A 12877-nucleotide genomic window follows, 5' to 3' on the forward strand; every position below is an offset into this window, starting at 1 on the left:
TATTTAAAACAATGGAAAAATTTGGTTTAGGCCAAATATTCATAAATTGGATAAGAGCACTTTACCACCAGCCTAAGGCCAAAATAATTACGAACGGGCAAATTTCACCAGTTTTCTCTCTACATAGACTAGTGGACAAGGTTGCCCACTATCTCCAGCTCTATTTGTTCTGGCAGTAGAGCTATTGGCTGAAGCTGTTAGATGGGATCCAGACATAAAGGGGTTTAAAGTGGCCCAGGAAGAATATATAATTAATTTATTTGCTGACGACATTCTAGTATATTTGGCTGACCCGGCCGGCTCTTTCGTAAGACTTAGGGCCTTGCTGGACAATTATGGTATAGTCTCGGGATACAAAATAAATTGGAACAAAAGTGAAATTTTACCTTTAGGTAAAGGAGACTATGCCCAATATCAGTATGGCACTCAGTTTAGATGGGTTAAATCCAACATGAAATATCTCGGTATTAAGTTTAATCGTAATTTGAATGACCTTTATACATTTAATTATCTCCCCTTGCTGCGGAATGTTGAAGAGGACATGCCTGTGTCCCTAGTTGTAGGCACTGCAGGATCATGAACTGTGCATCAGCCCTGTACCTTTCTTTGAAATCTCTCTCATTTATCTGACCACAGGCCCAGCTTTAATCTCTCGTTCCAATAATCAACCTGATGAACCTTTATAGTACTCCTCCTTATGTGGCAAAACCCAGCCTGTACACTTTATTCCAGATGTAGTTTCATCGTGAGTCTGTGTATTTGGAGCAAGAATCCTGCAATAAAACACCATGTGCCATTTGTCTTCTGAATTCCATGTTGTGCATGCTAACTTTCAGTGATTCATCTTCAAAAATCATCCAGGTTCATCAGAACACATTTGTTTTTAAATTTGAGAAATTAAAAAGATTTCTGCCTTTATTTCCTTTTTGTCATTATCTCAATTTTCCACATGACATATCCTTGCCCACCCACTCAGTCCTATTAAATTCCAATGTGCTTCTCACAGCCCATGAGGCCACATAGCATTGTATCGTCAGAAAACTTGTGTATCCTATGTTTAATACCCTCAATTAAATCACTGTTACACATTAATCCCTGTGACAATCCCCGAGGCACTACCACCCAACCTGAAATGATTCATTTATTTTGCAAGCCATTTTCTGTCCATTAAACAATCCACTATACACAAATCTCAATGTTATGCATGCTAGTTTTATTGAATAACTACTTATGTGACTCTTTATTAAAAGACTTCATAAAGTACAATATGTATATGACATCAGCTGGCTCACCAACTCAGATTATTTCTAAAATGATATTTCTGTTCTATAATTCTGTGCTGACCCTGTATGATCTTGGTATCATTTTATGGACTTGAAGATTTTCATACTTGCTCTATACCTGTATAAAGTCATGAGGGGCATAGGTAGGGTGAATGCACTTCTTATTTTTCCTATGTAAGAGAAGCTAACCACTGGGGGCATAAGTTTAAGGTGAGAGATGAAAGATTTTAAAGTGAGGGGCAATGTGTTTTTGCAGAGGGTGAGGTTTTTGTATATGGAGTGAGATGCCAAAGTATTCGTTGGAACAGGTACAATATTAACATTGAAAACACATTTGGATAAGTACATGGATAAGGGAGGTTGAGAATGATATGGACCAAACTTGGGCAAATCGGACAAGCTTGGTGCTCACCTTGGTTGGCATGGACAAGTGGACCCAAAGAACCTGTTTCCACACTATATTACTCTTGAGTTCAAATGGTTCTATTTATTATCAGAGAGTGTATACAGTATATAACCTGAAATACTTATCTTTGCAGACATCTACAGTAACAGAACCCCAAAACAATGAACGACAGAAAATAAGAGAACCCCAAACCCCATCTTTCCCCTCCCCTGCACAAGCAGCAGCAAAGCATCCTCCTCCCCACTCCCCCACCACCCATACTTTGGTTACACATTTATTTTCAGCTTTGAACTGCAATCTCAAAATAGCCTTTTTAAAATGACCAGCATGCTTGGTTGCCTCTCATTTATATGTTAGACTTTGCTTGTAAGGCTTGAAGTAGGAAACTGCATCTACCTTAATCATCTATCTTAAAGTACTGTCCTCAGTCCTCTTGCTGGGATCAGGCAGTAGAGTGGATTTCAACTCAGTAATCAAATCAGCTATGATTTAATTAAAAGACTGAGCAAGTTTGAGGAGTCTATCTGATATTCTTCCTTGAGTATATTCTGCTGATCTGGAATCAAGATTTTGGGAATAGAGCAAAGCACATTTTTCATACCATTTGTGGTACAATCACAGAGTACAATTTTACATTGATAATAATTGATGGCATTACAGTGAATCCAAGATTTCTGAAGTTACCTACAGCCATCTCTTGCTGGCTGATGGCGGGCATCCTTGGTCTGCAGTGAACAGTTACACGGAAACCAGACTCTCCACAGCCTGCAGCTCTACCTTCTCCTGGGGTGACAATGTAAGTAGCATGTACATTTGGTAGACGTGCCTGCTGGTCAGGACAAGGAGTATAAAAGTCGGGAGGTCATGTTGCAGCTGCATAATATTTCAGTTAGGTTGTATATGGAATATTATATGCAGTTCTGGAGGAATGCGGTTTCGGAGAGGTTGGAGAAAAGGTTCAACAGGATGTTGTCTGAATTATCAAATATTAATTAGAAGCAGAGGTTGGACAAATTTGGATTGTTCTCTTTTAAGTGTCGGGTGCTAAAGGCAATCCAATAGAAGTTTATAAGATTATGAGAGGTGTAATGCCCTGGTTTATATTTTTACTGTTATTCTGTATGTATTTCATTTTAACAGTTCTGTAAGAGCAGTCTGTTCTGCTGTTCGCCTGTTTGGGTTATTGTTGAAGATAAGGGATGATGAGGAATGTGTGCCATCCAATTAGGATGGTAGAATTAGGAGGAGGTTTGGTGAGGGACACTAAAGTTGGTCTGGGGTTTTTTTTTTTGGTTCCACGGGAGATGAAGACAGAAGACATTGGAGAGAACTGGAGAGGGTTTTCCCTGCTCTTACACATCCAAGAAACCAGGGCTGTTCCAAGGCACAGGTAGTAGGTGGTTGTTTTTCAAGAGTACAAATGTCATGTGCTAAAGGGTACAAGTTTAAGATGGGGGGGGGGGGAGTTAAAGCAGCTTTGCGAAGCATGGTGTTTTACACAGTGGTAGGTTCCTGGAACATGCTGTCAGGGGAGGTAATGAAGTAGATATGATAGCACTGTTTAAGAGACATTTAAACAGGTACATGAACAGGCAGGGAATGGAGGGATATAGACCATGTGCAGGTGGATGGGAAGTTTAAATTGACATGATGGTCAGCATAGTCATCATAAGCTGAAAAGCTTGTTACTGTGCTGTACTGTAGAAAATTCCCAGATGTGCTGCAATACCTAGTCCTTTTTAACCAACAGTTTCCTGAGGGCAACGGTTTTTTTTTTCCAATCTTGTTTAAATTGTGCAGGAGGTCTTGAAATGCACCTTTTTCATCATATCCTAGGAATTTGAGACTGCAGCCTCACAGAAAGTTCAACAAATGTTCTTTGAGATTGATGAATTACTGTTTGAAGAGAAGAAATGCTTGCATGTACAAGGATTGGAGGCAGAATGCCAGGAATGGAAATGCCATTTTCCACATTTTCGGTAAGAATAGACTAGGTTAGAAATGGAGCCATCCGGTCCACCGTGTCTGCACACACTTTTCTGCCCATCTGCAATAATTTGTCTACTTTCAGTGCACATAATTTTATGCCTTGCCTATTCAAAAACTTCCCTAAATGTCTCTTCAAAATAGTGACTTTATCTAATTCCCCCACCTACTCTAGCAGTCTATTCTAGATCGCCAGCACTCGATATTCCCTTCAGTTTCCAGTAAACCTCCTTCTCACCTAAAGTCTGTGTTGTTTTGTTTTTGACGTCCTTACAATGTGAAGAAGATTCTATCCATCCTATCTACCTCAACGTAGCTCTAGCAGGTCACCCCTAAGTCTCCTTGGTCCCAAGGAAAATGGGCCTAGTCTGTCCCCATAACTAAGTATCCTGGTGAATCTCCTTTACACCTTCTCCAGTGCAATCATATTCTAGCTACAGTATGATGACCAGAGCTGCACACAATTCTCCATGTGCAGCCTATGCAGTATTTTGTAAAGTTGCAACTAAACATGAAGTGACAATGGTACATTTTTGTACCACAACTAAGAAAGGCAAGCATGCCATATACCTTCCCCACTACTGTGCATTATCTGTGTTGCCACTTCTGGGCAACTACGTAGTTCAACACAAAGGTCTCCCTGAATGTCAACATTCCTTAGTGTCCTAATATTTACTGTGGTTATTCTACCCTTATTTGACTTCCAAAATACACCTCACGTATTTCAGGATTAAATTCTTTCTGCTAACGTTTTGACAAACTTTTCACTTGATCTGTATTCTGTCGTAGCTAAAGATGGTATTTCTTGCTATCCACAGCTCTACCAATTTTTCTGTCATCTACAAATTGATCAATTCTATCAATCAGACTGGATGGGTAAAAGGGAAGATTCTCAAGTGTTCGAGCTGAGTTCCTCCAGCATTTTGTGTGTGTTGGATAGGTTGAAGGGTTTGTTTCTGTGCTGTAGTGCTCTAACTCTACCATGTTCATTCTTAGTCATTAATACTAATGCCTCATATTGCAGGCCAATTTTGGATCCAATTAGCTATTTCACCTTGGCTTTTGTGTAATTTAACCTTGTGGACTAATACTTTATGTAAACCTTATCAAATGTGTTCCAATTGCACATAGCTCTAATCTCTTACAGTTTTCTCCAATAATTTCCCACTAATGAAAGGCTCATCAGCCTGTAGTTACTTGAAAGGAACAATGTTAGCTATTCTCCAGTCTTCTGGCAGCTCATCTGTGGCTAAGGAAGATGCAAAAAATTTCTGTCAGATTGCAGCAATCTCACCTCTCATCATCCTGGGATAGATCTCATCCGTCAAAGTTTCTCCCCTTAGGATTAATCTACCCTTAAACATTCTGTTCAATTCCAAAGAAGCACACGGCGTGAAGTGCAAAAGAACTGCTTGTTCATTTAAAGCAGAATGGCTTAATGAAACAGTAGAAACTACAACACCGAAAGCTCATGAGGTCAGAAACATGCAGCTTTGAGAAATATTTATGTACAGTAGAGAAACTGGTGTTACCTACGTGCATTGTCCCTATACAAAAGTTGCTGGAGAATTTGCAAGTGGGAAGAAGTGGAGTGATATTTGGAAACTTGACTTTTTAAAGCTTCATTTAGCAAGCAAGTCAGTTCCGGCGAGAAAATCCTTCATTACCCATTACAGGCCTGCTACATATGTTTTGTGAGAGTGCGGATGAACGAGACTGAAAACAATCAAACCCAGAGGAGATCAAAGTTCTATTGCCAGTGTTTTGCTAGCTGTTAAAATGAATACCTCAATATATTAAAATCAGTGTGCTCATGTTGCTGTCACTAGGCAAAAAAAATTGCACATTTAGTGACTATCAAGCTGGCCTGGTTAAAATCCTTGAAAATGATGGGGAAGGCATCAGGATGTGCTGTTTCATGCCTATTGATTACATTTCTCCATTTGTCTAGAGCCTATTTAACATTAGCCTGAGGTTACCAAAATGATTGCTGAAATCTCCCGTGGTGGGTAAAATGGCCGGCACTTAATTGCGAGGTATTCCAGGTCTGGTGAACAATGTTGAGATGTCACCGATACATTAGTAAACCATGAGGAGATGATCATGAGGAATACACCTCTACCTCTGCTTTTGAGAGATTCGACCAACCTATCTTGACAATGCTTTGTGAACCCATCTATTTGAATTGCATCCAGCATGGAAGGGGTTAACCAGGACTCTGGAAAGCAAGGGACACGTGAAGTCCTAACGTCCCTCTGATACAGCACCCTTGCTCTGAGATCATCAATTTTATTTACCAGAGACTACATTTCCTAGCCAGATAGTTGATATTGGGAGTTAGAAACCTCTTTTTTTAAATATGCCATCAGAGCAGCACGTCACCTCTCTTTCACTGGTGGCTTCTTAAAGGAGTGGTCCATTTCCATCTGTTTTAAGCAGTGATAGATCACTTAATTGCATTAAATCTTCATCACTGATTCTACATATCATAGATGCAGTTATGGTTCTCAGCCACAGCAGGCTAAAACGAGAATATTTGATGAATTCTACCATTTTCAATGACAGCTGCCATTTTCAGGCCATCTGTGTTGGCGCCCCAGAAGTGTTAAATTTTTAAATACAGTAGCTAAAACAAGCCAAGCAACTACAGGCTAGTGAGTCTAACATCAGTACTGGATAGCTGCTGGAGGGGATTGAGGGATAGGATCCACCGACATTTGATGAGATATAATCTTATTTGGGGCAGTTAGTACTGCTTTGTGTGTAGGAAATCCTATCTGACAAATCTCTTGGAGGTATTCAAAGAGATATCCAAGAGGTTGAAAAAGGTTAAGGTAATGGATATTGTCTAAATTGTCTAGACAGGCTTGAGTGGAAAGTTAGTTTGTATGGGTTCTAGGGGAAGTAAATGAACATTTAAAAAGAAACAACTGCAGATACTGAAAACCTAAAATAGGCTCTAGGTTGGATTTGTGAGTACATGGATAGGAGATGTTTGGAAGACTACAGGCCAAACACATGCTCACAGCAATATAGTTGGCATGAATGAATTAGCTCGAAGCGCCAGCTTCCATAGTGTATGACTGCATCAGATAAAATGACGGGTTGTTGTCCTTGCATCAAATCAGCCAAGTCTGGTATAAGAGCAAACACGAGGAAATCTGCAGATGCTGGAAATTCAAACAACAACACACACAAAATGCTGGTAGAACACAGCAGGCCAGGCAGCATCTATAGGGAGAAGCACTGTCAACGTTTCAGGCCGAGACCCTTCGTCAGGACTAACCGAAAGGAAAGATAGTAAGAGATTTGAAAGTAGTGGGGGGAGGAGGAAATGAGAAATGATAGGAGAAGACCAGAGCGGGTGGGATGAAGCTAAGAGCTGGAAAGGTGATTGGCGAAAGTGATACAGAGCTGGAGAAGGAAAAGGATCATGGGACGGGAGGCCTCAGGAGAAGGAAAGGTGGAGATGAGCACCAGAGGGAGATGGAGAACAGGCAAACAACTAAATATGTCAGGGATGGGGTAAGAAGGGGAGGAGGGGCATTAAATCTCTTACTATGTTTCCTTTCAGTTAGTCCTGACGAAGGGTCTCGGCCCGAAAAGTCTGGTATAAACTGGGATGGCAACTTATTCAAAATCTTTAAATTCGATGTTGATACTTGAGGGCCTATATCCTATGTGCTGAGTTAGAAAACCAAGCAAATAGGGTTGGTGTTCTTCAGAACAATGTAAGAGGACAAAATCAGAGGATTAAGAGTGGGCCAGAAAGTTAAAGTGTCAGGTAAATGAAAGCTCAGCATTACTCTTGTGGATTGAGCAGTAGTAGTCTGTAGAGCAGTCACCCAATCTGCACTTAATTTCTCCAACATAGAGATCACATCATGAGCACAGAATATAGTACACTCCACTGGAAATGCAAATGAATCCCTGCTTCACTTAGGTTCTAATAAAGGTGGCTTCAGAGACAGTTGCATGTGATATTGTCAAAAATTAACTGGACTGTGATAATTCTCAGTCATTCCTCAATCATACTTTATCTACTTGTATACAAGGAGAACAGCATGGTCCTTGTCACCACACTGTTCTGAAGCTTGAACAAAGAAATGCCATTTTTATATGGAAGTTGACTAATGGATACAGAAATTGACCAATTGGTAACCTTGTGTAGGTTTGAATTCTGTATATGCATGAACACTCAGCAACTGCACTATGATAATACAGGTATTAATAGCTAATGGTACTTCAGAATTAGTAAAGTAACTGACCTATAGTTAGTGTCACCCTAGAATCCTTTGTTTGTATCCTCATCTTGTCTCCAAATGCCAAATGGTTCTGCCCCCTGCTGTGAAAAGGGAAGCTATGCACTTCAAAGGCCTTTCTTCCCTGGGTTGATTGCACACTATCTGTAAACTATCCTTGCCTGGATGCTACCTTAACTTTTGCTTTGCTGCAACTTCCACAACCCTTTTTTCCTTTTAAGGACAACACAAATCTTAATGAATTTCAATAGCACGGAGTCTTAGAAACTCATACTGCCATTGACTCTATTTAAAGAGGAGGGTTGCTGAACAATAATGGAATCAGCTGATCTTCAGACCGTCACTCCACAGAGTAATCTTAAGCAAGAGGATAAAACGAATATCAGAATCAGCAAGAATATAAACCCCAATTTCCACTGTACAATGGAGTTGCCCAAATTTCCTAGCAGGGAATAGAGCCAGGTGGTGAAGGGGTCCTATCAAGTTCCTACCCAGTCTTTTTAACCTTGTCAGCTCCTAGCTGTACAAACATGAGAAAATCTACAGATGCTGGAAATCCAAGCAACACACACAAATTTCTGGAGGAACTTGGTAGACCAGGCAGCATCTGTGGAAAAGAGTAAACAGTTGATGTTTCAGGCCAATACCTTATATTAGGGCATACCCTTCATCTAGCTGGATATGCATGGCTAAATCAGGGATGTTCTCAGATCTATCAGGGATGTACTGTACATGCAACACTTCTGACCAGTAATGGCACAAGTAGTACCCTTCTCGGCCAATGATTTTGTTAGTTGATTTTGTCGGGGGATTTCAATATGCAGGTAGATTGGGAAAATTAGGTTGATGCTGAATCTTAAGAGAAAGAATTTGTAAAATGCCTTTTTAGAGCAACTTGTGGTTGAATCTACAAGGGAAAATCCATTTCTGGATTGGATGATGTGTAATAAACTAGATATGAATAAGGAACTTAAAGTGAAGGAACCTTTAGGGGGCAGTACTCACCAAATGATAGAATTCACCTTGCAAATTGAGAGGGAGAAGCTAAAATCAGATGTATCAGTATTACAGTGGAGTAAAGGTAACTACAGAGGCATGTGAGAGGAGTTAGCCAAAGCTGATTAGAAGGGGATGCTGACAGGGATGATGGCAGAACAGCAATGGCTGGAGTTTCTGGGAGCAAATCAAAAAGCGCAGGATATACGCATCCAAAAGAAGTCTTCTAAAGAGAGGATGAGACAACCATAGCTGACAAGGGAAGTCAAATTCAGCATAAAAGCAAAAGATAGGGTATATAATACAGCAAAAATTAGTCAGAAGATGGAGGATTGGGAAGCTTTTTAAAACCAACAAAAGACAACCAGAAAAACAATAAGAGAAGATTAAATAAGAAGGTAAGCTAGCCAATAATATAAAAGAGGATACCAAAAGTCTTTTTTTTTCAGATGCTGTATATTAAGACAGGTGAGAGTGGATATCAGACCACTGAAAAATGACACAGGAGAGGCAGCAATGGGGGACAAAGAAATGGCAGACAAACTCAATAAATATTTTTCATCAGTCTTTGCGATAGAAGACACTAGCACAATACCAGAAATTCAAGAGTGTCATGGGGCAGGAGTGAGTTTGCTTGTTTTTTCTAAAGAGAAGGTGCTTGGGAAGCTGAAAGGTCTGAAAGTAGATAGGTCATCTGTTCCATCTGGCCCAGGGTTCCAAAAGAGGTAGCTGTGGAGATTGCGGCAGCATTGACCGTGATCTTCCAAGAATCACTAGATTCTGGAATGGTTCTGGAGGACTGGAAAATTGCAAATGTCACTTCACTCTTTAAGAAGGGAGGGAGGCAAAATACAGGAAATTATAGGCCAATTAGCCTGACTTTAGTGTTTGAGAAAATTTTGGAGTCCATAATTGATTTTCTGGAAACTTGTGGACGCACTATAAAATATGCCGGTCAGCATAGTTTCCTAAAGAGGAAATGATGCCTGGCAATGCAGTAGGAGTTCTTCGAGGAAATAACAGGCAGGATAGACAGAGTAGAGGTAGTGTATGTTGTTTACTTGGATTTTTAGAAGGCCTTTGACGAGATGTACCACGCATGAGGGTGATTAAAAAAATTAGAGGCAATGTATTACAGGGAAGATACTAGCATGGGTAGAAGATTGGCAGGAGGCAAACAGTGGGAATAAAGGAGACCTTTTCTAGTCGGTTGCTGGTGACCAGTGGTGTTCTGTTATAGTCTATTTTTGTCATATTGTATCATTTTGACAACTTATTTTACATGAGCAGGGCAAGGGCTCGGCAAATGCTGATATCAGTGGTGTCTTTCAGGATTATGTCTCTGGCAAATCATAGCATTTGCTGGTATTTTTCTTGTTATGGTAGAGAATCTCTCATTTTCGATTATACCCATCATCCTTTATAGTTAAAGGCAAGCATAGATGTGATAGGCTAAAGGGCCTGTTTCTGTACTGTATGACTATCACTCTTTTGATGCTAATTGGTAATAAATACATGTTTTTATGCACTATTCCTTGCATCTAGATCTGGTTTTTCAATATCCACTTTGTCATACTGCACTATTTTTCTCATATCAATCTTTGAGCCATGATGTCTATACACAGATTTTATTTACTTTTTTACTACTGGCTAGGGTAGTAATATTGAGGTATGATTCCCTTTATGAATCCACCCAGCTGCTCATAGCCCTCTTGCACAATGTACTTTTATACTTTTTTATATCATTGTTTCCCATAAGAAACATGACAAATTAATCTCTCACCTCCCAGTCAACTCTTAATTCCTGGAATCTGGTGTCATGTGCAGTCCAGATGTACAAAGAAGATATAGTAAATAACTTTTGCAACACTCTAATGGACTCCTTGCTAATCAGTGCTGACCTTCATTTTTTGTTCTATGAATATCTTTTCTTGTATACTGTCAAGTTCCCGAGCAGGATATCTCCTTTGTTTCTTTATACTTCTGATCAACCGCTCTATACATGACCAGAAGAAACTGCAGAGAGTTGTAGACACAGCTCAGCACATCATAGAAACCAGCCTCTCCTGTATGGACTTTGTCCATACTTTTCACTGCCTCGATAAAGCAGCCAACATAATCAAAGGTCCCAGAGACCCCAGACATTCCCTCTTCTCTCTTCCATCAGGCAGAAGATATGAAAGCCTGAAAGCACATACCACTAGTCTCAAGGACAGCTTCTATCCCACTGTTATAGGACAATTAATCATTCCCTAGAATGATAAAATGGACTCTTGACTTCACATTCTATCTCATTATGGTCTTGATGTTTACCTTCACTGCATTTACTCTTTAGCTGTTACCCTTTGTTCTGTATTATTACTGTTTTTCCTTGTTCTACCTCAATGCATTGTGTATCCCAGATGTATGGATGGGCCAAGGACGTAGGGTAACAGAGGAAATGAAACAGATTGACGTTAGGAAAGAAACGGTGATGAGTAGACTGATGGGACTGAAGGCTGACAAATCCCCAGGTCCAGATGGTCTGCATCCTAGGGTACTAAAGGAGGTGGCCCTGGAAATTGCGGATGCATTGGTAATCATTTTTCAATGTTCCTTAGATTCAGGATCAGTTCCTGAGGATTGGAGAATGGCTAATGTTATCCCACTTTTTAAGAAAGGAGGGAGGGAGAAAACAGAACTATCGTCCTGTCAGCCTAACGTCAGTAGTGGGGAAGATGCTAGAGTCCATTATTAAAGATGAAATAGTGGCATATCTAGATAGCAGTGATAGAATTGGGCCGAGCCAGCATGGATTTACCAAGGGCAAATCATGCTTGACTAATCTATTGGAGTTTTTCAAGGATGTAACCAGGAAGTTAGACGAGGGAGATCCAGTGGATGTAGTGTACCTCGATTTTCAGAAGGCATTTGATAAGGTCCCACATAGGAGATTGGTGAGGACATTAGGAGAATTCAGGGTGACTTGGATAGGCTGGGTGAGTGGGCAGATTCTTGGCAGATAACGTTTAATGTGAATAAGTGTGAGGTTATCCACTTTGGGAGTAAGAACAGAAAGGCAGATTATTATCTGAACGGTGTAGAGTTAGATAAGGGAGAAATACAAAGAGATCTAGGAGTCCTTGTTCATCAGTCACTGAAGGTGAATGAGCAAGTGCAGCAGGCAGTGAAGAAGGCTAATGGAATGTTGGCCTTTATTACAAAGGGAATTGAGTACAAGAACAAGGAAATCCTTCTGCATTTGTACAGGGCCCTGGTGAGATCACACCTGAGGTATTGTGTACAGTTTTGGTCTCCAGGGTTAAGGAAGGACATCCTGGCTATAGAGGAAGTGCAGCGTAGATTCAAGAGGTTAATTCCTGGGATGTCCGGACTGTCTTACGCAGAGAGGTTAGAGAGACTGGGCTTGTACGCGCTGGAATTAAGGAGATTGAGAGGGGATCTGATTGCAACATATAAGATTATTAAGGGATTGGACAAGACAGAGACAGGAAATATGTTCCAGATGCTGGGAGAGTCCAGTACCAGAGGGCATGGTTTGAGAATAAGGGGTAGATCATTTAGGACAGAGTTAAGGAAAAACTTCTCCCGGAGAGTTGTGGGGGTCTGGAATGCACTGCCTCGGAAGGCAGTGGAGGCCAATTCTCTGGATGCTTTCAAGAAGGAGCTAAATAGATATCTTATGGATGGGGGAATCAAGGGATATGGGGACAAGGCAGGAACTGGGTATTGATAGTAGATGATCAGCCATGATCTCAGAATGGCGGTGCAGGCTCGAAGGGCCAAATGGTCTACTTCTGCACTTATTGTCTATTGTAATGCATTGATCCACATGAACAGTATGCAAGATAAACTTTTCATTGTATCTCTAGATGTGACAATCCTATTCCAATTAATCTTTAGTGTATTTCTATTCAATTTGATGCATTATGTTTCTTGTTCAT

General features: G+C 40.5%; 1 protein-coding gene across 9 annotated transcripts in view; it reads left to right on the forward strand.

Moving 5' to 3' along the window:
• Window positions 1–12877, forward strand: part of fam149b1 (family with sequence similarity 149 member B1) — a 117147-nt gene that overhangs the window by 20924 nt on the left and 83346 nt on the right. For 8 of the 9 annotated variants that reach the window (XM_059946197.1, XM_059946198.1, XM_059946196.1 and 5 more), the window contains 2 exons: window positions 2350–2485; window positions 3526–3668. The exons of the other annotated variant lie outside the window; for it this stretch is intronic. In XM_059946197.1, coding sequence (XP_059802180.1) covers window positions 2350–2485; window positions 3526–3668 — 279 coding nt within the window. The remainder of the gene's footprint in view (window positions 1–2349; window positions 2486–3525; window positions 3669–12877) is intronic. 9 annotated transcript variants of the gene reach the window in all.

The sequence above is a fragment of the Hypanus sabinus genome, chromosome 21 (genome assembly GCF_030144855.1).
Source record: "Hypanus sabinus isolate sHypSab1 chromosome 21, sHypSab1.hap1, whole genome shotgun sequence".
In the NCBI taxonomy this organism is placed as follows: domain Eukaryota; kingdom Metazoa; phylum Chordata; class Chondrichthyes; order Myliobatiformes; family Dasyatidae; genus Hypanus; species Hypanus sabinus.